The 26751-nt window shown below is 48.8% G+C and overlaps 1 protein-coding gene across 2 annotated transcripts in view; it reads right to left on the reverse strand.

Moving 5' to 3' along the window:
• The window catches only part of LOC145350337 (receptor-type tyrosine-protein phosphatase-like N), a 232291-nt gene that overhangs the window by 18393 nt on the left and 187147 nt on the right, over positions 1–26751 (reverse strand). For both annotated transcript variants that reach the window (XM_080199564.1, XM_080199563.1), the window contains exons 13-17: positions 24055–24267; positions 16696–16893; positions 15543–15690; positions 7844–7917; positions 1395–1472 (exon numbers count right to left, since the gene is read on the reverse strand). In XM_080199564.1, the coding sequence (XP_080055690.1) occupies positions 1395–1472; positions 7844–7917; positions 15543–15690; positions 16696–16893; positions 24055–24267 (711 nt within the window). The remainder of the gene's footprint in view (positions 1–1394; positions 1473–7843; positions 7918–15542; positions 15691–16695; positions 16894–24054; positions 24268–26751) is intronic.

Consider the following 26751-nt stretch of genomic DNA (forward strand, 5'->3'; position numbering starts at 1 on the left):
ACTGTTGGAAAAACCCATCTGGTTCACTAATGTCCTTCAGGGAAGGAAATCTGCCGTCCTTACCCGGTCTGGTCTACATGTGACTCCAGAGCCACAGCCAATGTGGTTGACTCTCAACTGCCCTCCAAAGGCGACTAGGGATGGGCAATAAATGCTGGCCAGCCAGCGACTCCCATGTCCCACAAATGAATAAAGAAAGTATTTATTTACAGAGCTACAAGTTACAAATATGTACCTCCTAGGAACACAAGTGAGTCAGCCCACAAACTAAGTGCAATGAACAAACACATAGTTCCTTGGTGGTATACAAGTTGAGTATTGCTGAAAAAAAGAGTCACTCTGTCAAGCTTATTGTCCAGCGCTCACCAGGACAGATGCAAGAATACCAAATTTCAAAGGGAGCAACAATTCATACTGCATGAGAAAAGGGTGCTGATTGGTTAACAAGTAGATTCTGATTGGTTGAGGTGTTGCCATAGAAAATGCAGCAGGGAATTAATGGCTCCCAGGTTTTTTTTCAATTCAAAAAAGGCACAATGCCTGGACATATTCCTTTTGTCTGCAGAGGACACGCCCTACAGCTGAGTAGATGTAACTTCTGGAAAATATCAGTAAGCCACATGGTGAACCCGACTGATAATCTTCAATTGGTTGTTAGTGGAATTCTTAGCACAATTAGGGTTGTTCAGCAAGTGTTGTCATGGAATCACAGCTAATATTGGACACTATATTCCAAGCTTTGCAAGTATGGATTGGTTGAGTACGGTCTGTACTCTGCCTTTTGTGAACAGCTGAAGGGATGTATTGTTTGGTACACTGCCCCTGTCATTGGGATGTACGGCCCATGTAGCTGGCATCACACCGGCATTGAAATTCATAGAGCACATTACTCATTGGTACGATAGGTAAAATGTCTTTTTCAGGTTGACATCCTATAGGAGCGCATCACTCAGGATGTTACTGCAGAGTGAAAGGGTGAACTTCACCTCAAATGTTTAACAGCTTCCCAACCCATTATACTGTCCCCACTTTCCCACCTAACTTCAGGGAGCTTTCAATCCACCCTTTAACTCGGTTTGTCTCGCTCCAGACGTTGCCAGATGTGCTGGTTATTCCCAGCGTTTTCTGTTGTTATAACCCTTCCCAAGCCTAAGTTTTCTCGGCCTCCACACCTCACATGTGGTCACGTGACCTGCTCCTCCTTTCCTACTCGGGGTACCCAGCATCAGTTCTCCCAAAGTTCTCCTCCCTTCCCACAGCACTCCTCCCCCTCTCTCGATCGGACAGGGTCATTACAGTGTCAACATGTCTATGGTGCTCTTTGGGCTGTGGGATGTGGGCATCGATTAGTCAACGATCAACAAAGATTGTGGCAGTTACAAACCGGCACTCACCTGCCAGAAGTCGGAGATGGTGTGTGAGAGGGGGCCTTGGGTGGCGATGTAGGCTGGCATCCGGGGATCGTGGTCAATCTACAAGAGAAACGCAAAACAGATCAGAGAGAAGCCTGGCAGGAACAAACTGCATCAATCAGATATTATCTTGTCTGATTCCTGCATCTAGAATCAGAATGGTTCCAGCACAGAAGGTGGCCATTCGGCCTATCGAGTCTATGCTGGATGTCTGCAATTCAACAATGACCCCATCTTCCCCTGCAGCTTGGCAAGTTTATTCTCTGCGGATAATGATCCAACTCCCCTTTGAAAGCCATAATTTAACCTGCCTCCACCACACTCTCAGACAGTACATTCCAGATCCTAACCACTCGCTGTGTGAATCTGTCTCCACCACACTCTCAGACAGTACATTCCAGATCCTAATCACTCGCTGTGTGAATCTGTCTCCGCCACACTCTCAGACAGTACATTCCAGATCCTAATCACTCGCTGTGTGAATCTATCTCCGCCACACTCTCAGACAGTACATTCCAGATCCTAATCACTCGCTGTGTGAATCTGTCTCCACCACACTCTCAGACAGTACATTCCAGATCCTAACCACTCGCTGTGTGAATCTGTCTCCACCACACTCTCAGACAGTACATTCCAGATCCTAATCACTCGCTGTGTGACTCTGTCTCCGCCACACTCTCAGACAGTACATTCCAGATCCTAACCACTCGCTGTGTGAATCTGTCTCCACCACACTCTCAGACAGTACATTCCAGATCCTAATCACTCACTGTGTGAATCTGTCTCCACCACACTCTCAGACAGTACATTCCAGATCCTAATCACTCGCTGTGTGAATCTGTCTCCGCCACACTCTCAGACAGTACATTCCAGATCCTAATCACTCGCTGTGTGAATCTGTCTCTGCCACACTCTCAGACAGTACATTCCAGATCCTAACCACTCGCTGTGTGAATCTGTCTCCACCACACTCTCAGACAGTACATTCCAGATCCTAATCACTCACTGTGTGAATCTGTCTCCACCACACTCTCAGACAGTACATTCCAGATCCTAACCACTCGCTGTGTGAATCTGTCTCCACCACACTCTCAGACAGTACATTCCAGATTCTAAACACTCGCTGTGCATTCTGCACTCTCTCTTGTTTCCTTCTCTATGAACAGTATGCTTTGTCTGTATAGCGTGCAAGAAACAATATTTTTCACTGTATGTTAATACGTGTGACAATAATAAATCAAATCAAATTTTAGCATCTTTGAAATCATGTCTTCAGCACAGCTTTTTATAAAAATACTGACACCCACTAATTAACAGATATGGTAGAGTAACAAATGGAACTTTCACTTCCACTTGTCACACATTTTCAGCCAAATATTTATTTGCTGTTTTATTTTTGGGTCAGTATCAATCTTCTCATTCAGCTGAACCTTATCTTCTGGTGTTTTGAGTATCGATGTTGGATTGATGTTCTCCAATCTCATTTCTGCCTTTTCTTGCTCGATCTGCAGCAGAATTTTGTCCTTTGCTTTGGTTACACAGTTAGCCAGCTCTGTCTCTGGCCATGTCCTGTTTCGGCTCCGTAACTTGCAGCTTGGAAAGTTCCAGCTGTTTCCATTACAATGCCTCTCCTTTCCCATTCAGCCGTTCCTCCAGCTCTTCACTCTGTGTCTTGCAGCTTTCGGATTTCTCCTGGACTGTTGAACATTGCTCGCTCTTCGCCGCCAACTGGCAGTTTGTTCAGAGTGACGTTAAACTCACTTCTTAATCTCCCAAAGAAATAAACCCTGTCCCGAGGAATTCTTGTAGTGTGTGAAAGTCTTTCGAAAGCTTTTTCTTTCCTTTGTGAAGTTTGCTTGCATTATCTTGAGCTTTCCTGTATTTCAGCAGAGTCACCCTCCAGTTTCTTTGTTGTGCTTCCACCCTGCTATTTAAGACAGCCTTCATTTCTTCACCCTACTGAATGGTCACACACTCCTCTTGGAGAACAATCTTCCAACTATTTGTCCCCTTGTTGCCTTTGCTCTGGAGCCTTTTATTGCTCTTCCTCCGGGGACACTTGTTGTCTTTGGCCGAGTTGCCCTCTCTCGGGGGTCTCCTGTTGTCCTTGCTTCTGGGATTCTTGTTGCCCTCGGTTGTCCTCTCCCCGGGGTCTCTTGTCACCCTGGGCAGAGTGGCCCTCCCCCTGAGGGTCCTGTGTTGACCTTGGCGGAGTCTGCTCTCTCTGGAGTCTCCTGTTGCCCTTGGAGGAGGTGTGCTCTCTCTGAAGTTTCCTGTTGCTTACAGACATTTATTAACAGTTGTTCTCACTCTAATTTCTGTCTACAGCCTTTTTTTTGTAGTTACTACTTTGAATTCTGTTGTCTCTTTAAGACTGAGAGTAATAACTATTTTTTCCACACGCGCTATGGGTGCTAGGATACAACTGGCTTCCCTGTGTCTCTTTTATTTGAAGTCTTGATGTTGGGCAGATTGTTGAAAAAGCTTTGCAGTTGTTGTATTTTACAAATGTATTGGTGCAGGTACAGAGTGTTCCTGCTCTTTGTGCTGCACTGGGATTGGAATTTGGTTTTGTCTCTGCTTTAGTTTGGGACAAAATGTGCTTTGCTTGTTTTAAAGTAAGTCTTACAAGCCACTTGCCTTCCGTTGAGAGTGCTTTTCGAAACTAAGGTTTCAGCGTTTCCAAAATGCTTGCAAAGGTTGTATTCAGAGGGCGTTGTGACTCTGCAGGAACTTTCTCCTTTGCAACTCGGTCAGTCTTTTTAAACATGTTATTTTACTGCAGCTACCTTTCGGTTCTGAAAACTACTGAGATATAATCTTAAGCACAGCTTCTTGTTCAGAATCTTTTGATCACTGAGTTGTGGACTGCGTCACTCGGGATTTTGTCGTTTTCTGGGGTTTTACTCTGCCTCGCGCAGGGACCTTGTGATGGTCTTCAGAACCTGCAGCGAAGCTGTTTCAACCTTGTCTTTCATTTCTTTTCTGAGCTGTGATTTGATTTATTATTGTCACGTGTAAATGAAGAGTATTGTTTCTTGCATTAAACAAAGCATATCATTCCTAGAGAAGGAAAGGAGAGAGTGCAGAATGTAGTGTTACAGTCAAAGCTAGGGTGTGGAGAAAGATCAACTTAACGCAGTGTGGGTCCATTCAGAAGTCTGAAGGCAACAGGGAAGAAGCTGTTCTTGGATCAGTTGGTACGGGACCTCAAACTTTTGTATCTTTTTCCCAATGGAAGAAAGTTGCATGGGGGTCCTTAATTATGCTGGCTGCTTTGCCAAGGCAGCGAGAAGTGTAGGCAGAGTCAGTGGATGGGACGCTGGTTTGCCTGATGGATTGGGCTACATTCACGACATTTTGTAGTTCCTTGCGGTCTTGGGCAGAGCAGGAGCCCAGACCAAGCTGTGATACAGCTGTGATAGAAAGGATGCTTTCTATGGTGCATCTGTAAAAGTTGGTGAGAGTCGTAGCTGACATGTCAAATTTCCTTCGTCTTCTGAGAAAGTAGAGGCTTTGGTGGGCTTTCTTAACTGTAGTGTCGGCATGGGGGGGGGGTCCAGGACAGGTTGTTGATGATCTGGACACCTAAAACTTGAAGCTCTCGACCCTTTCTGCTTCATCCCCGTTGATGTAGACAGGAGTATGTTTTCCTTTATGCTTCCTGAAATCGATGACAATCTCCTTTTCTTTTGTTGACATTGAGGGAGAGATTATTTGTTGCCTCACCAGTTCACCAGATTCTCCATCTCTTTCCTGTACTCTGTCTCTCATTGTTTGAGATCTGATCCACTACGGTGGTGTCATCAGCAAACTTGAAAACTGAACCGGAGGGGAATGTGGCCATACATCTCTCGAGTCTGTCTTCAGATACCTTTCTGGGCTCATGCATTGAGCTGTCGCCTTTCACACCACTGCAGCTCATCATACCATGAGTAAGGCGCAGGCGTAGGCCATTCAGCCCCCTCGCTCCCTGCTCCATTTAATAAGATCATGGCTAGTAACCTCAAATTTGCATCCAGCCAACCCCTCTGTAACTGATCACTCCTCACTTATCAAGAGTCTATTCAAAGACTCTACTTCCCCTGTCTTTACCAGAAGAGAGTTCCACAGATTCACCACCCTCCGAGAGAAAACAAATTCACTTCATCTTCAGTTTAAATGGGCGACCTCTTATTTTTAAACACTGATTCCGAGTTCTAGATTCTCCACAATAAGAAACATCCTCTCCACATCCTCCCTATCAACACCCCTCAGGATCTTACTCTTCCTCTTCTCAACTCCAGCAGATACAAGTTTAGCCTCTCTAACCTGTCCTCATAAAACAACCCACCCATTCCGGGTATTAGTCAAATAAACCTTCCCTGAGATGCTTCCAAAGTATTTACATCCTTCCTTTTTATTTTGTTTTCTTATTCCAATTCAATCTAATCAAGTCCAATTTGGAGTCTTAACAAGTTGAGACATTCCCAATCCAAGATGACAAGAGAGGGCTTGATCCATCCTCAAATAAAGAGACCTAAACAGTATGCAATTGTGGGCGACACGGTGGCACAGAGGGTTAGCCTCACAGTGCCAGGGACTGCTCTATCAATTCTGGTCTGTGTGGAGTTCTCCCCAGGTCTGTGTGGGTTTCCTCTGGGCGTTCCGGTTTCCTCCCACACTCCAAAGGTGTGTGGGTTTCGGTTGATTGGCCATGCTAAATTGACCCTTGTGTCCGGGGATTAACAGGGGTAAATATGTGATATTACGGGAATAGGGTCTGGGTGGGATTGTACAGACTTGATGGGGTGAATGGCCTCCTTCTTGCACTGTCGGGATTCTATAATACTCCAGGTGTGTTCTCACCAGTGTTCGTACAACTGAAGCATAACCTGTGTATTTTTGTATCTAATTCTCCTCACAATAAGCAATAACATTCTATTCAATTTCCTAACCTTTTGTGATTCATACACTCAGACACCCAGATCCCTCTGCTTCTCAGAGCTCTGAAATCTCTCACCATTTCAATGATAAGCTTCTTTTTCATTCTTCCTGCCAAAATGGACAATTTTACATTTTCCCACATTATAATCCATTTACCAGATTTTTGCCCACTTGCCAAACCTCTTTATGGCCCTCCTTAGGTCCTCCTCACAAATTGTCTTCCACCCTCTTCCACACCTTTACTGTGGAGTCCAAGAGGCGTAGATAAAAGTTGTAGGTAGGAGAAGGATTGGAATGAGGCACTCACTGAGTGTTAAAATGGGCGGGGCGGGGCTGGCTCGTTGGGCCGAAGGGCCTGTTTCCTGTGCTGTGTTGTTCTTTGTTCTATTCTTGTGTCAACAGCAAATTTGACAAGCATCCCTTCAATCCTTTCATCCAGGTCATGTAAATAAATTGTAAAAATCTGAGGCCCCGGCACTGATCCCTGTAGCACACAACTCATCATATCCTGCCAACCTGATAAAAATATTTAGCTCTTCTCTCTGCTTCCTCTTAGCCAGTTAATCTTCTATCCAATATATCACCCTTTTCTATGAGCTTTCATTTTCTGTGATATGTGTTGTGACGCTATATCAAATGCCATCTGGAAATTTAATTGTGGTACGATCTCTGATGTGATGTCCTTTAGTAGATCCCCACTGCTGCCATGTAATATGGTGCATGGTGATGTGTTGATGAACAGGGCTTGTATATTTAACCATGAACCTTTTAATTATTTACAAATCCAAGGGAGGATGAAGTACAAAGATGTTCCATGCAGGTAGGCTGCTTACTTACAGAGGTACTCCCTGGACTGGAGTCTCTTACCATGTGAGTCTATACATCATACCGTGGCCATTTCTATTCTCAGTCCCATGTTGACCGTTGCTTTGCCGAGCGTCTTTACATTACAGTGGCATGTAGGCAACATTGCAACAGTTAGGATCTGGAATGCAATAACCCCCCCCCCGCCCGCCGAGAGTGTGGTAGAGGTGGGAGCAATCATTGGTTTCCAAAGGGGAAATAGGTAATTATCCGAGGAGAAATGATTTTCAGGGCTGTGGTGAGAAGCTGAGGGAGTGGGACTCACTGAGTTGTTGTTGCAGAGAGCCGACATCGGGCCGAATGGCCTTCTTCTCTGCTGTGGTCACTTTATAATTCTGTGATTCCTGGAGACTCCAGGGCAACCCTGGAGGGTTGGCAACTCATACATTCATAGAATGATAGAATCCCAACGGTGAAGGAGACCATTCGGCCCATTGAGTCTGCACCGATCACAATCCCTTTTCCTATAACCCCACGTTCCTTTCACAATTCACAGACGCCTTGAAACTCAAGCCTTGCCATGTCTGAGCTCGATTTCTCTCCTTCTTTGTTGATGGGCCACACTGTAGGTCAAAGTGTTATGACCTCTGACCCTACACCCAGGCTTCTCAATCACTTCAACAAGCATCGTGCTGACTTACGATTGGACTGGCGTTGATGAAATCTGTCCTGGAGGGGTTAGCCTCGGCTTTCAGAATCATACGGTTATGGTCATCTAGAAAACAAGAGACTAAAATTAGTACAATTTTGTGTTTGGTGGCCAGCTTGTCCTCTCGCTGACCTCCCACATCCCAAGCTGGGAAGATTTGTTGTTTTGCTCCCAGTCCTGTACTCAATCCCAAGATTCCACTTGTGGCCTCCCCATGTTCCCAGATATAGGTTCCTCCATAACAGGTGGAGGCCATTCAGCCCCTTCAGCCTGTTCCCCTATTCACTGAGCTGTATCCTAACTCCAGCTAGCCATCGTGGCTTGTAACTGAGCTAACAGTAACTGCTTTTCTGTGGAAGAGAGTTCCACATTTCTCACACTCCTTACGTGAAGAAGTGCTTTCTTTCCTCCAACTTTGACTGTCATGTCGTGCCCCCTCACCCTCCGCACCTCCACCAGCAGAGAAAGTGTTTGTCTCTACACCCCCATCAATTCTTGTATCAGCCTCAATCAAAGCGCTCCCCCCTGGATCCAGAATATCGTTTCCCCAGCACACAACGGTTTAGCGACCTCAAGATCCCTCTGGGGAATCTATTCACAAACTGGTCCCTGCATTGTTCTTCCAGCTTCACAATGTGACGGTGACTTCAACCTAAACAGAATAAAAATAAGTACTTCCTGTAGCATCTTTCACGACTTTGGGAACTTTCTGAAGCATCCGACAAGCGGTACGTGTGTAAGGACCGTGGTCCCGGTTGAAGGAAATACAACAGCAATTAAGCTTTGAATTCTGGGACACCTCCTCTGCTCATTTTGCTGAGGGTGTCGAGACTGGTGGCTCCCTGGGTGACAATCTGACCATTTTGATGATGCTGTTCCTCATTGTATTGAAGGCAAGATTCCTCGCACCTTCTCTTGCTCCGGGTAATTCTCCTCAGCTCTCCAAACCTATTTTCCTTCCTCACCTTCCGTTCCTCCCGGAGTCTGCAACTCAGGAGAATCCAGATCTCCGGTGCCAGTCAACCACTGTTTCGAGACTAATTTTCACCCCAAACTTTCAACATTGCCGTCCTGTATCATAGGACGGTTAAGGAGACCATTTGGCCCTTTATTCCTTCCCTAGCCTCTTAATCACAGACTAGTACACAGTACAGAAGAGGCCCTTTGGCCCATCGAGTTTGCAGCGATGCATGAATGACCCTGACCTGCCCACCTAATCCCACTTGCCAGCACTTGGTCCATAGCCCTGAATGTTATGGCGTGCCAAGTACTCATCCAGGTACTTTATAAAGGATGTGAGGCATCCCGCCCCCCACCACCCTCCCAGGCAGCGCATTCCGGACCATCGCCACCCTCTGGGTAAAAAGGTTTTTCCTCACATCCCCTCTAAACCCCCCACTTCCCACTTTTAACTTGTGTCCCCTCGTAACTGACCCTTCAACTAAGACTCCCTATCCACCCTGTCCATGCCCCTCATAATCTCGAACACCTCAATCAGGTCACACCTCAGTCTTCTCTGCTCCAGAGAAAACAATCCTTGCCGATCCAACCTCTCTTTATAACTTAGATGTTCCATTTCTTATGAAACAGCTACTTGAGTATTGCTGAGAAAAAGACATGTTGTAGAAGCTTTTCCTCCTGCACTCATCAGGACAATTCACAAGAATACCGATGTGAAGGAAGCAACGATTTATACATCATGAGAAGAGTGGTGATCGATTGGCGAGTGGATTCTGATTGGCTGAGGCGTTGCCTCTTTATTTAATTAGTTTTGCTTCCTCTCTGCTCCCTCCCAATTAATTCACCTTCTGCAAGTTACAATTCATTCCTGTCCTACCACCCTTCCAGGAATCACATTCCAGATCATAACAACTGTAATTCAAAAGAAATCTCATCATCCCTCAGGCTCTTTAACAATCGGTTTAAGCGTAGCCTCCAGCAGTCCTCCATCTTCACTGAAACCACCAGTGAGAAACCACCTCAACCTTCACTGCACCAAGGGGAACAATCCCAGCTTCTCCCGTCTCTCCAGATAACAGAGGTGCCTCTTTCTCGATACCGTTCCAGTTAATCTCCTCCACGCCCTCTCCGAGGCCTCGACATTCCTCCTCGAGTGTGGTGCCCATATTTGGACACAGTACTTCAGCTGAGGCCCAACTAAAGACTGGAAGATAGGTCCACGGGACTGAGGGGCTGGAGTGGATCCTCCCAGCCCGCTCCACCATTCAACAAGGCCAGGCTGATCTGGACGCACTCTCAACTCCACTTTCCTGTTTTCCCCCATAAGCCCACGACTCCCTTGTCGATCAAAAATTGCTCTAACCTAGCCTTGATTGAATTAGTTGGCACGGTGGTTAGCCCTGCTGCCTCACAGCGCCAGGAACCTGGGTTCGATTCCCGGCTTGGGCCACTGTCTGTGTGGAGTCTGCACGTTCTCCCCGTGTCTGCGTGGGTTTCCTCCCGCAGTCCGGAAGGTTTGCTGGTTAGGGTGCACTGATCCGGAGTGTGGCGACTAGGGGAATTTCACAGTAATTTCATTGCAGTAAGCCTGATCGTGACGAATAAATAAACTTTACTTTACTTCAATGACCCAGTCCCCAAAAAAAGGCTTTGTTCATTAGATTAAAAAAAAAATTGCTGTGGGGTTTATGATTGGACTGCCACCCACATTGAGAGCAGGAGCCGGATTGGAACAGGATTACTCATGATCCTAGCCCAGTCTCCACGCCAACAATAGTTACGTTACTAAATGTTCCTGTGATTCTCTTTCAAGTGCTATAATTATTAGTGCGGAGTGGCAACAGATTTAAACTTGTGCACCAGAGACCTGCATAGTCAGGGAATGAACAAATTTAGTCTCCATCAAGTTAACTGAACGGTACAAAATTAGGGAGAAGCAGGAACAGACAGACCTGTTGGTGAGCAGACACCATTCTGTGAAGGTGACAGGACAGACTGATCAGGCAGACAGCATGTCGAGACCTCAGCTACATAAACAGGCACCAGAGTTAGGTAACCACATAACTGATGTTTAAACCTGTACGCAGAGCCAGTCAGGTCCCAGCCGGTGCACTGCGATCGATTCCGACCATCCCACTTTGGGCAGGGCGAGAGGGTCTCGGGGAGGGCGCGCAGGGGAGATTTACTGGAACGTTCCCAGGGAACTGAGGGTCTTTTGTAGCACAGTGGACAGTGGTCAGCACTGCTGGCTCACAGCGCCGGGGACCCGCGTTCGACTCCCAGCTTGGGTCACTCTCTGCACGTTCTCCCCATGCCTGCGTGGGTTTCCTCTGGGTGCTCTGGTTTCCTCCCACAGTCCCGAAAGACGTGCGGGTTGGGTGGATTGGCCGTGCTAAATTCTACCTCAATCTACCCCAACAGGCACCGGGCTGTGGCGGCTAGGGGGTTTTCACAGTAACTTCATTGCAGTGTTAATGTAAGCCTACTTACGATGAGTGAATAAATAAATAAATCAACATCATTGAAACAGATTCTATGGTCATTACAATGTTGGTGTTTGTGGGATCTTGCTGTGTGAAAATTGGATGTTGTGTTTCTTACATTACAACAGTGACCACACATCACATGTATTTAATTAGCTGCCAAGCACTTTGGGAACAACCTGAGGTCATGAAAGGTGCTACATAAATGCAAGCCTTTCTTTTTTAATTACGAAACAATGATCATGCCCTACATCCCCAGTTCAGTGGGTCATTTTCCCCTCACAAAATAACTTCACTGCTCACTGAAACTGAATCCTTTTACGGTGAATTAGACAGACTCTCGATTGACTTGGGAGTTAAGAATCATACGGGGTAGACAGGAAAGTGAACAAGGTTAGGTACAGCACAGGAACAGGCCCTTCGGCCCACCAAGCCTGTGCTAATCACGTTGTCCTATCTAGACCAACCGCCTGAATCCCTCAATACCCCACCTGCTCACGGGCCTATCCAGATAAGACTTAAATGTCGCTCGTGTACCTGCCTCAACCACCTCACTTGGCCCCCTCTGTGTAAAAATCGTCCCCTGCACATCTCCACTGAACCTTTGCCCCCCCTTACCCCCCCACCCCCCCCACTACCCCCGCCCCCGCTCCCCACTACCCCCTCCCCCACTCCCCCCCTCCCCACTCCTCCTTATCTCGAACTTGTGCCCCTTTGTAATTGTCATTTCTGCCCTGGGAAAAAGCTTCCAATTGTTCACCCTATCCATATCCCTCATAATTTTATAAACTTCTATCAGGTCACCCCTCAGCCTCCGTCTTTCCAGGGAGAACAATCCCAGTTTATTCAATCTCCCCTCTTAGCTCATACCCTCCATACCAGGCAACATCCTGGTAAACCTTTTCTGTACCTTCTCCAAAGCCTCCACATCCTTTTGGTAATGTTCTGACCAGAATTGAACACAGTATTCCAAATGTGGCTGAACCAATGTTTTATAGAATCAGAGAACCCTACAGTGCAGAAAGAGGCCCTTCGGCCCATCGAGTCTGCACCGAACACAATCCCACCCAGGCCCCATCCCCGTATATCTTACCCGCTAATCCCTCTAACCTAAGCATCTCAGGACATTAAGGGACAATTTCCTAGCATGGCCAATCAACCTAACCCCCACATCTTTGGACTGCGGGAGGAAACCGGAGCACGCGGAGGAAACCCACGCAGACATGAGGAGAATGTGCAACCTCCACACAGACAGTGACCCGAGCCGGGAATCGAACCCAGGTCCCTGGAGCTGTGAAGCAGCAGTGCTAACCACCGTGCCATTTTATATAACTGTAACATAATTTACCAACTTTTATATTCGAAACTGGCTCTCAATAAAGTGGAGTTGAGGACACCATCAGATCAACATGATCAAGGCAAATGGCAGAGTGAGCTAGACGGGCTGAATGGCCTATTCTTGCTTCTAATTTGCATGTTTGTATGCACGTGCTGCACACTAATGTTCTGGCAGACTGTTCTTAGAGACTAGAGAAGCTGCGATTAGAATCCCTACAACACGGAAGGAGGCCATTCAGCCCATCGAGTCTGCACCGACCACAATCCCACCTGGGCCCTATTCCGGTAACCCCACATATTTACCCCGCTCATCCCTCTAACCGACACATCCCGGGCAATTTAGGAGTACAAAGACATTGTTCCCACAGCCAGGATGGTTAATAACCAGACTGAAAATCACTGACGGAAGAACGAGAAAACAAAACTGAGGAGAATGTTTTTATTTCTAACAGAGTGGGTTGTTGCGATCTGGAAGCAGGCCCAGTGATAACTTTCCAAAGGGAATTGGATAAATATTTGAAAAGTTAAAAAAAAAGTTGCCAGCCGATGGAGGGAAGGGAATGGGAAAGTGGGAATTGTACAGCTCGTTCAAAGAGCCAGCACAGGAACTGAAGGCTGAACGGCCTCCTCCTCTGCTCAACAATGGGTGGATTATTTCAACAGTTTATTAATCCAGAAACTCAGCTAACGTTCTGGGGACCCAGGTTCGAATCCCGCCACAGCGGACGGTGGAAGTTGAATTCAATAAAAAACATCTGGAATTAAGAATCCATGAAACCATTGTCAATTGTCGGAAAAACCCATTTGGTTCACTAATGCCCTTTACGGAAGGAAATCTGCCGTCCTTACCCGGTCTGGCCCAGACTGTGATTCCAGAGCCACGCCCCTTTGAACAAGGGCAACCAGGGATGGGCAATAAATGCTGGCCAGCCAGTGAGGCCTGTGTCCTATGAATGAATAAAACAAAACTCTTCTCTCTCCCAAGTGACTGCGCTGCAACAGGAACCCGGCTAGGGATGTGTTTTAAATAGCAGAGTGTGTGAAATAGTTCAGGAAATTGCCCACTCAGTACCACAGAGTGGAGCTAATGATGCTCGGTGTAATGATGGTACATTCGATCAGTGTTTGTACTGAATGTTCCTCAGGCACAGGACAAGAACAAACGCTCTGAATTATTCCACTGTCCAAGGCCAGACGCATTTCCCAACCCGCCTGGACAGATAGCGTCCAGCTTCTGGAACAGGGCAACAGTTCCTGCTCACATCGTCACTTCTGGGTCAGTTGAAGGCTGTGGGTCCAGGTTCCACTCCCAGAGGAGAGACACCGGCACAAGATCCAGGCTGAGACGCCCATTGTCCGTACTGAAGGAGTGCCACACTGCCGGAGGTGCCATCTTTAGAATGTGGCATCGAACCGAGGTCTTGCCTAACCCCTTAGGTGCATGTGAAACCTGGGTGAATATTTCTAATCAGATTACTATCTGGTCTTTACCACGTTGCTGTTTGTGGACTGGGATTAGTCAGGACACTGGACAGAACACATCCACTTCTCTCAAACAACTATCTGATGGACGGGGCCAAATGTTCCAATGTTTCAATTTGAAAAGAAAAACAACCACCAACCAAACTCAGTCCCTCAGTCTCTCTCTCTCCATTGGGACACAGCTGGTGGCTCCAGGTTATTAGATAGAATCTTAGATTGATATAGCACAGGAGGCCATTCTGCCCATTTTTATTCTTTATTCTTTCATGGGAGGTGGGCGTCACTAGCTAGGCCAGCCTTAGTTGCCCATCCCACATTACCCCGGAACTGAGTGCCTCACTCAACTATTTCAGAGGTCGTAGAATCATAGAGATTTACAGAGTGGAAACAGGCCCTTCGGCCCAACTTGTCCCTGCCGCCCTTTTTTTAAAATCACTAAGCTAGTCCCAATTGCCCACATTTGGCCCATATCCCTCTATACCCATCTTACCCACGTAACTGTCTAAATGCTTTTTAAAAGACAAAATTGTACCAGTCTCTATGCCTACCTCTGGCAGCTTGTTCCAGACACTCACCACCCTCTGTGTGAAAAAATTGCCCCTCTGGACCTTTTTGTATCTCTCCCCTCTCACCTTAAACCTGTGCCCTCTAGTTTTAGAATTCCCTAACTTTGGGACAAGATATTGAATATCTAGCTGATTCTATGCCTGTCATTATTTTATAGACCTCTATAAGATCACCCCTCAGCCTTCTACGCACCAGAGAAAAAAAGTCCCAGTCTATCCAGCCTCTCCTTATAACTGAAACCATCAAGTCCCAATAGCATCCTAGTAAATCTCTTCTGCACTCTTTCTAGTTTAATAACATCCTTTCTGTAATAGGCCAGACAACAATCGCCGATGGCCGCCCTGGTCGCCATTACTAAAATTAGCTTTATATTCCAGGGGAAGCAGTGGTATTGTGGTATTGTTGCTGGACTCGTAATCCCAGGATAATGCTCTGGGGGCCTGGGTTCGAATCCCGGCAGATGGTGGAATGTGAATTCAATAAAAAAAAATCTAGAATTAAGAATCTACTGATGACCACGAAACCATTGTCGATTGTCAGAAAAAACCCATCTGGTTCACTAATGCCCTTCAGGGAAGGAAATCTGCCATCCTTACCCAGTCTGGCCTACATGTGACTCCAGAATCTGATTAACTCTCAACTGCCCTTCTTGGGCATCTAGGGATGGGCAATAACTGCTGACCAGCCAGCAACACCCATGTCCCACAAATGAATAAAACAAAATCATTGAATTTAAATTCCACCCGCTGCCACCGTGGGATTTGAACCCACGCCCACAGTTCAATGACCCCCTCCAGTCATCTATCGTCCACCCCACCCAGCCTGCGTGTATTTAAGAAAGACACAATTTCTCACACATACAAGGAACAAAGTCTGGATTTCGGCTCTTTTTGATGTTTGCCTCGCTCTGTCCAATGGAACAGGAGTTTGGTTCGGCCTGGTAGGCACACAGAGCCTCCCACTCCTTGTGCAGGCGGTCCTTGGTCTTCAGGTGATCTTCCATGTAGGCCTGGAAAAGAAGCAAAAGACGTCACAAGGTCAACGGTGGGGTCACGAGGGGAGCCGGGTGGGGGTGGGTGGGTCATTGCTGAGGGTTCTTCAAAGATGTGAAGGTAAAGTGAGGAGAGGCTGCGTGAATTAAATTGTACAGTGTTAAAGTAGGTTCAGGAAGAGTTGAGCACACAGGGACACAGATTTAAGACTCTGAGCAAAATATAGAGGGGTGGGGGAGTGGGAAACGTGAGGAAAAGCATTCCGGAGCGATTATGATCAGGGACTAGTTGTCTGCGAGGGTTGGGGGGGACCAGTAATAGAAGATCATAGAATCATAAAACCCTACAGTGCAGAAAGAGGCCCTTCGGCCCATCGAGTCTGCGCCGAACACAATCCCAACCCAGGCCCTAGCCCCATATCCCTACATATTATACCCACTAATGATCTCCAATGAAATTGGGTGGTCACTTAAGGCAAGATAAGAGAGTGGGACTGAATGTGTTGCTCTACAGAGAGCTGGCATGGACTCAATGGGATGAATGGCCTCCTTCCGTGCTGTAAAGACTCTGATCAAACTTGGGGATGCATGTGCAGAAATATTAAAAGTTGGTGGGACAGGTGGAAGAGGCCGTTGAGAAGGTCACAGAGCTTCTTGGCTTTATTAATCAAAGTTCTGCTAAATCTTCAGGTTCCCCCCTCTCCTCCGCTTGCCACACTCCCAATCCTTCACTCTGCCAACCTCCCCTGCTCGCTCTCACCCTCCCCTCAGCCCCCCTCCAACCTACCCACCTCCTATCCTTCCTCCCCACTCGCTCAAAACCCCACCCCACCCTCACTCCTGCTCCTCTGCTCTGCTACCCTCACTTCCGTCATCTCACTCCCCCCGCCTCTGCTTCCCTCATCTCCTCCTCACTCCCTCACCCTCCCCTCTCCTCACTCCCGTTACACTCTGCCTCAAACAAACCGCCCCCCCCCCCCCCCAACAACCTCCCTCCCCTCCAATTCCAGCCACGCCGCTTACCAGGATCATGTGACCGGTGGAGATGTCCATGTTGGACTGCACAGGCTCCTCACACCAGGAGGGGGTGCTGCTGTGGGAGCTGGGACTCGCTTGCGGAGCGTCACTGAACTGAGATGACACGCTACTGACTCGGGAGGTGTCCACGGTCTCCGTGCGGGTGTAGGACGATTTGGCCGCCATGTGCTGTCGGCATAGTTCCTGCAGAGAGGAACAAGAAGAAGTTATTTTTGTTTAGTTTCACTATTCTAGATCTCTAGATCGGGATGAACGAGTACACTATTAAGGGCAGAAGTCTGAGTAGTGTTGAAGAGCAGAAGGATCTAGGGGTCCGGGTCCACAGGACTCTTAAATTGGCCTCGCAGGTGGAGGATGTGGTTAAGAAGGTGTATGGTGTACTGGCCTTCATTAATCGAGGGATTGAGTTTAGGAGTCGGGAGGTAATGCTGCAACTTTATAAGACCCTTGTCAGGCCTCATTTAGAGTATTGTGCGCAGTTCTGGTCGCCTCACTATAGGAAAGATGTAGAAGCTATTGAAAGGGAACCGAGTGCAGGGTGTCGAAATTTGCTGATGACACCAAGATTGGGGGAAAGGCAAATTGTGCGGAGGGTGTGGAGAGTCTGCAGAAGGATCTAGATAGGCTGGGCGAATGGGCCAGGAAATGGCAAATGGAATTTAATGTTGGCAAGTGTGAGGTGGTCCACTTTGGTAGGAAGAATGGTAGGAAGGACTATTACTTACGGGGCGAAAAACTGCAGCAGGCGACGGTGCAGAGGGACCTCGGGGTCCTTGTGCATGAGTCGCAAAAACCCAGCTTGCAGGTGCAGCAGGTGGTCAGGAAGGCAAATGGGATGCTGGCCTTCATAGCGAGGGGGATTGAATATAAAAGTAGGGAGGTCTTGCTGCAGCTGTATAGGGCATTGGTGAGGCCGCAGCTGGAGTACTGTGTGCAGTTTTGGGCGCCGCACCTGCGCAAGGATATTTTGGCCCTGGAGGGAGTGCAGAGGAGGTTTACTAGGCTGATACCGGAGTTGAGGGGATTGAGCTATGAGGAGAGGCTGAATAAACTAGGCTTGTACTCGTTAGAGTTTAGAAGAATGAGGGGAGATCTCATTGAGACGTATAAGATGATGAATGGGATGGATAGGATAGAGGTGGAGAGACTCTTCCCGCTCAAAAAAGACAGTAGGACTAGGGGGCACAGCCTCAAGATAAAGGGGAGGCGGTTTAGAACGGAGTTGAGGAGGAACTTCTTCACTCAAAGGGTGGTGAATCTCTGGAATTCTCTGCCCGTTGAAGTGGTGGAGGCTGCCTCGCTAAATATTTTTAAGAAGCGGGTTGATGGGTTCTTGATAAGAGAGGGGATTAAGGGTTATGGGGAGAGGGCGGGAAAGTGGAACTGAGCCACGACAGATCAGCCATGATCTTATTGAATGGCGGGGCAGGCTCGAAGGGCTAGATGGCCTACTCCTGCTCCTATTTCTTATGTTCTTATGTTCTTATGAAAGGGTACAGAGGAGATTTACAAGGATGTTGCCTGGACTGGGAGGCATGCCTTATGAAGTTAGGTTGAGGGAGCTCGGACTCTTTTCCCTGGAGAGACGAAGGTTGAGAGGCGACCTGATAGAAGTTTACAAAATGTTGAGAGGAATAGATAGGGTGGACTCTCAGAGGCTATTTCCCCGGGTTGAAATGGTTGCTACGAGAGGACACAGATTTAAGGTGCAAGGAGGGAAGTTCAGAAGTGATGTTAGGGGTAAGTTTTTCACTCAGAGGGTGGTGAGTGAATGGAATCGGCTGCCGTCAGTGGTGGTGGAGGCGAACTCGCTGGGGTCTTTTAAAAGACTTCTGGATGAGTATATGGGGTTTAATGAGATTGAGGGTTATAGATAGGTCTGTAGGTTGGTAGGTGTTGATGTGATCGGCGCAACTCGTGGGCCGAAGGGCCTGTTTGTGCTGTAGTGTTCTATGTTCTATGTTCTATCTCCTATTACGCAAGTGACAAAGGACTAATTAATAACCTAGTTGTAAAAGATCTTCTCGGGATGAGTGATCACAACATGATGGAATTTTACATTATGGTTGAAAATGAACAAGTTCAACCTGAAGACCCGAGGCAGAACTTTTCTGTCCCACCCTCCCTGGGAATCGTAGTGGGCTGGGCGGGGAAGGGGGGGGTGTTAACGTAACAAGTGTGGCCTCAAAGCCTCTCTATTTCAACAATCTCCCCCAGCCCCATCGCCTCCCGAATTCCCTCCCCGCTTACCAGGATCATGTGACCGGTGGAGATGTCCATGTTGGACTGCACAGGCTCCTCACACCAGGAGGGGGTGCTGCTGTGGGAGTTGGGACTCTCTCTCTCTCTTCCTTTAAGACATGCTTTAAACCTATCTGACCAAGCCTTAGGTCATTGTCCTAATGCCTCCTTCCTTATGTCCTTATCAAATCTTGACTGATAACCGCTCCTGTGGATGCTTTATGGTGGGCAGCACGGTGGCACAGCGGGTTAGCACCGCTGCCTCACAGTGCCAGGGACCCGGGTTCGATTCCCGGCTCGGGTCACTGTCTGTGTGGAGTCTGCACATTCTCCCTGTGTCTGCGTGGGTTTCCCCCCACAGTCTGAAAGACGTGCTGGTTAGGGTGCATTGGCCGTGCTAAATTCTCCCTCAGTGTACCCGAACAGGCACCGGAGTGTGGCGACTAGGGGATTTTCACAGTAACTTCATTGCAGTGTTAATGTAAGCCTACTTGTGACACGAATAAATAAACTTTAAACTTAGACCTCTGCATTCCTCCAATTCCGATTTCTTCAGCATCTCTAATTTTAATCGCTCCAACATTAGTGGCCGTGCCTTCAGCTGCCTAGATCTGAAACTCTGGAATTCCCTCCCCGCCTCTCTCCCTCTCTCTTTTCCTTTACGACATGCTTTAAAACCTCTCTCAAGAAAGGGAACAGAGATAGCCCGGGAAATTACCGACCGGTGAGTCTGACCTCAGTGGTTGGTAAGCTGATGGAGAGGCTTCTGAGGGACAAGATTTACGAGCATTTGGAGAGGTTTGACATGATCAGGAATAGTCAGCATGGATTTGTCAAGGGCAGGTCGTGCCTTACGAGCCTAGTTGAGTTCTTCGATAATGTGACTGAACACATTGACGAAGGAAGTGCCGTGGACGTGGTGTACATGGACTTCAGCAAGGCGTTTGATAAGGTCCCCCATGCAAGACTTCTTGAGAAGGTGAGAGGGCATGGGATCCAAGGGCCTTTGGCCTTGTGGATCCAGAACTGGCTTGCCTGCAGAAGGCAGAGAGTGGTTGTGGATGGGTCTTTTTCTGAATGGGGGTCGGTCACCAGTGGAGTGCCCCAGGGATCTGTTCTAGGACCCTTGCTGTTTGTCATTTTCATAAATGACCTGGATGAGGAAGTGGAGGGATGGGTAAGTAAGTTCGCTGATGACACGAAGGTCGGTGGTGTTGTGGATGGTCTGGAAGGATGTCAAAAGTTGCAGCAGGACATAAATAGGATGCAGGACTGGGCGGAGAAGTGGCAGATGGACTTCAACGCGGATAAATGTGTAGTCGTCCATTTTGGCAGAACCAACGGGATGAACGAGTACACTATCAAGGGCAGGAGTCTTGGTAGTGTAGAAGAGCAGAAGGATCTTGGGGTCCGGGTCCACAGGACTCTTAAATCGGCCTCGCAGGTGGAGGAGGTCGTCAAGAAGGCGTATGGTGTACTGGCCTTCATAAATCGAGGGATTGAGTTTAGGAGTCGGGAGGTAATGCTGCAACTTTATAAGACCCTTGTCAGACCCCACTTGGAGTACTGTGCGCAGTTCTGGTCGCCTCACTATAGGAAAGACGTAGAAGCTATTGAGAGGGTACAGAGGAGATTTACAAGGATGTTGCCTGGACTGGGAGGCATGCCTTATGAAGTTAGGTTGAGGGAGCTGGGACTCTTCTCCCTGGAGAGACGAAGGTTGAGAGGCGACCTGATAGAAGTTTATAAAATGTTGAGAGGAATCGATAGGGTGGATTCTCAGAGGCTATTTCCCCGGGTTGAAATGGTCGCTACGAGAGGACACAGATTTAAGGTGCGGGGAGGAAAGTACAGAAGTGATGTTAGGGGTAAGTTTTTCACTCAGAGGGTGGTGAGTGAATGGAATCGGCTGCCGTCAGTGGTGGTGGAGGCGAACTCGCTGGGGTCTTTTAAAAGACTTCTGGATGAGTATATGGGGTTTAATGGGATTGGGGGTTATAGATAGGTCTATAGATTGGTAGGTGTTGATGTGATCGGCGCAACTCGTGGGCCGTAGGGCCTGTTTGTGCTGTAGTGTTATATGTTCTATGTTCTCTTTGACCAAGCCTTTGGTCATCTGTCCTAATGCCTCCATCGTTATCTCCTTATCAGATCCTGACTGAAAACAGCTCCTGTGGATGTCTTCTGGTGGCCAGGCCCATCCTGAGGCACTGGTGGACCAGCCAAAAGTCATTGCCTTTCAGCTGGATGGGAGAATCCCGGCCTACATCGGGATATTATTCATGCTAAATGTTGCGGAGATAATGGCAACCCAGCCCTCTCCTCCTGATATCTATAATCTCGCATTTTCCAATGGGTATCAGTGTACAGGGAGCCAATATTTACCAATTCCCTGAGACAGACTGTTCTTAACCCCCCACACTCCCGACTTCCCAATTGTCTCTATCTGCCTCGCACCAAATCTGGAAAGGAAATTGGGGGTTGCTTGTCTTGAGTTTATTTGGAGACGGTAACCGAGGGGACACTGTGATTGTAATTATATATAGTGACAGGGCCTGAACTTCTTAAGAGTAGCAATCAACGTCTAGACTGGCACTCTGTGCCCCCAACTTCCGTCCTGTCTTGCTCGACCTATCGACTCGAGCGGGGAGAGATCCCAACTCAGCAGAGCGAACCTTCAATCGAAGTGTAACCGAGGTCAGAGGGAAGGAGGCCACGCCCCTGTCTTTAGGGCATGTGCTGTCGTAGACCAGGTAAGTTTAAAGATCCCATGAAATGGAAGGGTCCTCGAGGGCCCAGGGAGACGGTAACTGTCCAGGTAAGCAGATAGGATATGGTGGGAATGGAGGTTGGGAGAGTCGGAGGTCAGGAGTCAAAGGTCAAGAGGAGTAGACGTTTGGGGAGAGGTCAGGGGTTTGGAGGTTGGGGGGAAATCAGAGGTAGGTAAGTTTTTATTAGTGTCACAAGTCAGCTTACATTAACACGGCAATGAAATTACTGTGAAAATCCCCCAGTCGCCACACTCCGGCGCCTGTTCAGGTGCATTGAGGGAGAATTTAGCACGGCCAATGCACTCTAACCGGCACATCTTTCAGACTGTGGGAGGAAACCGGAGCACCCGGAGGAAACCCACGCAGACACAGGGAGAACGTGCGGACTCCGCACAGACAGTGACCCAAGCCAGGAATCGAACCCAGACCCAGATCTAAGGGGGAGACCCCTTAGGGGTTTTGGGGGAGGGGGGGAGGTAGATTGGTGGGGGGAGTCCCGTTAGGGGAGGGTTTCTTCAATAACTACCACTGTGCCATCGAGCCACCCCCACCATGTGCGGGGAATAGAGATTGGGGGTCAGAGGTCAAAGGGAATTGGAGGTTGGGAGAATTGGAGGTCAGGGGGCATCAGGGATGGAGCGGGAGGTGGTGTTGGGGCTGGGTGGGGAGGTGAGTGCAAGGGTCTTGGGTCTTGTGGCGGGGGCGGTGGGGCTCTGGTGAGAGGGGGTGAGAGTGCAGGAGATTGCTGAGCGTTCCAGAGCAGGGGTGTGGGGGAAGGTGTAGTCAGGTGGGGACACGGGTAGTCCAGGGTTAAGGGAGACCCCGGGGGGGGGGGGGGGGTGGTCAGGGTTATGGGGTTAGTTCCAAGGGTGTGGCTGTTGGATGTTGTGTGGGGGGGAGACCCCTTAGGGGTTTTGGGGGTGCGGGGGGGGAGGTAGGTTGGTGGGGGGAGTCCCGTTAGGGGAGGGTTTCTACAATAACTACCAGAAGTTGGTAGAAGAAAGAAAGTTTTCTTCTAACTTTTTCTGGGTAATTCTCGGTACAACCCTCCTGGAACAAACGGAAGTTTGTAATTGTAGTCACATTTTCAGGATGGTTCCCAGGGCAAGGAAACATCCAGAGCAAGTTTCTGCTTCAGGGCAATTGGGCCGGTGTCCGCGGGAGTTTGCACATTCTCCCCATGCTCGCGTGGGTTTTCTCCGGGTGCTCCGGTTTCCTCCCACGCCCCAAAAACGTGCTCTTAGGCTGATTGGTGTAACAAATTGTCCCTAAATTAGTCTCCCCTCAATCTTCCCCAGTGAGGTGTAGACAAAGGTCTTGGGTAGAGGTGGGCACCCACAATGTTAGAATGGCGGCGCGGGCTCGTTGGGCCGAAGGGCCTGTTCCCCGGGCTGTGTTGTTCTTTGTAATTACCTGGGATGTTCCGAAGGGGAATCTCCAGCGCACCTTTGGGATACCCCCCCCAACACCCCCCCCCCCCCAACAATCCGTCACTGCGGAGCTCGGAAATCCCAAAACAAAGGTGGATTCCGGAATCTCCGACGGCAAAGTCTTGCCTCAGATGGCTGTGGCTAACACGGAGCAAGTGGAAATGGAATGGGACGGACGGGAACTAGCCAGCAGGGTGGGATTTCTGACGCAGCGCGACTAAACACGCATCGCACCCTCGCCAACCAGTGCCCCTCACCTGACACCGGAGGGCGCATGTACTCAGTATTGCAGGAGAGGTGTACCTGAAACCGGAGGGCGTGTGTACTCAGTATTGCAGGAGAGGTGTACCTGAAACCGGAGGGCGCGTGTACTCAGTATTGCAGGAGAGGTGTACCTGAAACCGGAGGGCGCGTGTACTCAGTATTGCAGGAGAGGTGTACCTGAAACCGGAGGGCGCGTGTACTCAGTATTGCAGGAGAGGTGTACCTGAAACCGGAGGGCGCGTGTACTCAGTATTGCAGGAGAGGTGTACCTGAAACCGGAGGGCGCGTGTACTCAGTATTGCAGGAGAGGTGTACCTGAAACCGGAGGGCGCGTGTACTCAGTATTGCAGGAGAGGTGTACCTGAAACCGGAGGGCGCGTGTACTCAGTATTGCAGGAGAGGTGTACCTGAAACCGGAGGGCGTGTGTACTCAGTATTGCAGGAGAGGTGTACCTGAAACCGGAGGGCGCGTGTACTCAGTATTGCAGGAGAGGTGTACCTGAAACCGGAGGGCGTGTGTACTCAGTATTGCAGGAGAGGTGTACCTGAAACCGGAGGGCGTGTGTACTCAGTATTGCAGGAGAGGTGTACCTGACACCGGAGGGCGTGTGTACCAGAACTCGGAAAGACTCACGTACCTGGTATTGGAGGGAGGTGTCAGTCCCTCCCTCGGGACCCAGCCCGGCCAGTTTCTCCTTCTGACGCTGCTTGGCATTCTGTCTCAGGCAGAAGATGACGGCTCCCGCGATGAGGATGCCAGCGATGCAGGCGACAGCGATGAAGGTCAGCAGCAGGGATCGGAACGTGGTGCTGTGTCTCGCCGGCTTTGGCAGCGTGTGGAACGCATTCCGCTGCGAATAGACGGGAGACAGAGCGAGAGAGGTGAAAACTGGAGAAGATGTAACGAAGGCGGTGAGAATTTCACACCAGGCTGCCTCAGGGGTTGTGAATCTCACCCAGATGGAGGCTTGTGGAAGAGACAAGCAATTTACAGGTTTCTCTCGGACAGCTGTTTCATCATCACTTAATAACGCACCCCAGGAAAATGATTCTTATTCCAAAGAGAGCACCAATAACTCAACAATCAAGGGCTGGAGTTTATGTTGCTGCCTCGGTTTATCTTTGCCTCCTGCTTTTATTTATCAGTGTCACAAGTAAGGCTTGCATTAACACGGCAATGAAGTTACTGTGGAATTCCCCTAGTCAGCACACTCCGGAGCCTGTTCAGGTCAATCCACCCTAATCAGCAGGTCTTTCGGACTGTGGGAGGAAACCGGAGCACCCGGAGGAAACCCAGACAGACACGGGGAGAACGTGCAGACTCCGCACAGACAGTGACCCAAGCCGAGAATCGAACCCGGGTCCCTGGCGCTGTGAGGCAGCAGTGCTCACCACCCGTGCTGCCTTATCTCTCGTGAGTTTATCCGGAAGAACTTGGCCCCTTCAGTTTGGATGTGACAGAACAGGAACGGTTTTGTTCTGCTGGGATTTCCCCGGGGGGGGGGGGCGGTGGGGGGAGGGGAGTAAGTGTCAGAGGAGTTGGTTCATGTGGGGAGGTGGAACTGGGATTGAACGCGAAAGATTCTCACCGATAGAATTGCACGGGAAAGGAGATTGTTCTATCTGGGTTGCCGACAGTGGGAGTACGGCTCACAGGGTTGGCAAACTCATGGGCTGGAATTTTGCTAGCGGGATCCTTTGGTCCTGCCAATGGCGCGCCCCGCCTTGGGATTCCTGGCCTGGGGGCACGGTGGGCGGTGGGGGTCAGAAGTACAACGGGAAATCCTGTTCCCCAGAGGATCCCACTGCCAGCCAAACGCAGAGAAAATCCTGCCCACAGAATAAATGAGAAAGGTTGCCTAATATTTAGATTTCATTTCGTGGGAGTGAATGGGAAGGAGTTTGGATCCTTTGGGATTTTGTCCAATGGGAATGAATGGGAAGGGGTTTGGATCCTTTGGGATTTTGTCCAATGGGAATGAATGGGAAGGGGTTTGGATCCTTTGGGATTTTGTCCAATGGGAATGAATGGGAAGGGGTTTGGATCCTTTGGGATTCTGTCCAATGGGAATGAATGGGAAGGGGTTTGGATCCATTGGGATTCTGTCCAGTGGGAATGAATGGGAAGGGGTTTGGATCCATCGGGATCCTGTAGGATGGGAATGTAAAGGAAGGGGTTTGGATCCATTGGGATTGTGTAGAATGGGAATGTATAGGAAGTGGTTTGGATCAATTGGGATCCTGTGGGATAGGAATGTATAGGAAGGGGTTTGGATCCACTGGGATCCTGTACAATAGAAATGTATAGGAAGGGGTTTGGATCCATTGGGATCCTGTGCAATAGGAATGTATAGGAAGGGGTTTGGATCCATTGGGATCCTGTAGAATGAAGTGAATGTTGTCGCTCTACATTATAAATTATGTCAATGCACGAGGTTAGTTACAGCATGTTGCTTAATATTCACCTTAGTCGCCCTCCAAGATTAGACTCATGGACAGAAATACAAAATTGATACCAAAGGAACATGTCAGAATATAAAGTCAGGCTTTGACACAAACAATGAGATGTTTATGACTCTCTGCTTGTCTCACACTGCTTTAGGAGACTGTGCTGACCTCCATGTTCTGGATAAAACGACACGTTCAAACCCTAGTTAATCCCTTCACAACAAGTTCAAAATACAAGCTCCGTTCGTCAGCAATGGTCTCAGAGCATTTCCCATGGCTGATCTCCCACCTCTCTCCCTGCTTGCTCAGTTACTCTCGTTACAGTCCCCTGTCTTTTTGTGGCCAATCTATGATAACTCTTTTATTTTTTTGTGCCCCTGTTGCACAAAAATTCCTACCTTTGAGAGAACAAAAGCAAGAGTTTGCTGATGCTTCAGACACCTCGAGTGGAGTCACAGATCCGGATTCAACTGAACAACTTCCCGATCTATTCCTCAATCTGAGCTGCTCCCAACTCAATGGGGGAGGGGTGTGGAGTGGGAGGATGGACAAACACAAATAGAGATCCACTCCCTCCCCCCCAACCCCTCCCACAGCATCCCCCCCTCCACTCCAACCCTCTGAGGCCTGAGTTTCCATACGGATGGATAGAACATAGAAAAACTACAGCACAAACAGGCCCTTCAGCCCACAAGTTGCGCCAATCATATCCTTACCAACTAGGCTTATCTATAACCCTCAATCCTATTAAGTCCCATGTACTCATCCAGAAGTCTTTTAAAAGGCCCAATCGAATTTGCCTCCACCACCACCGAAGGCAGCCGATTCCACTCACTCACCACCCTCTGAGTGAAAAACTTACCCCTGACATCTCCTCTGTACCTACT

The sequence above is a fragment of the Carcharhinus amblyrhynchos genome, chromosome 11 (genome assembly GCF_965287045.1).
Source record: "Carcharhinus amblyrhynchos chromosome 11, sCarAmb.v2.hapA, whole genome shotgun sequence".
Classification (NCBI taxonomy): domain Eukaryota; kingdom Metazoa; phylum Chordata; class Chondrichthyes; order Carcharhiniformes; family Carcharhinidae; genus Carcharhinus; species Carcharhinus amblyrhynchos.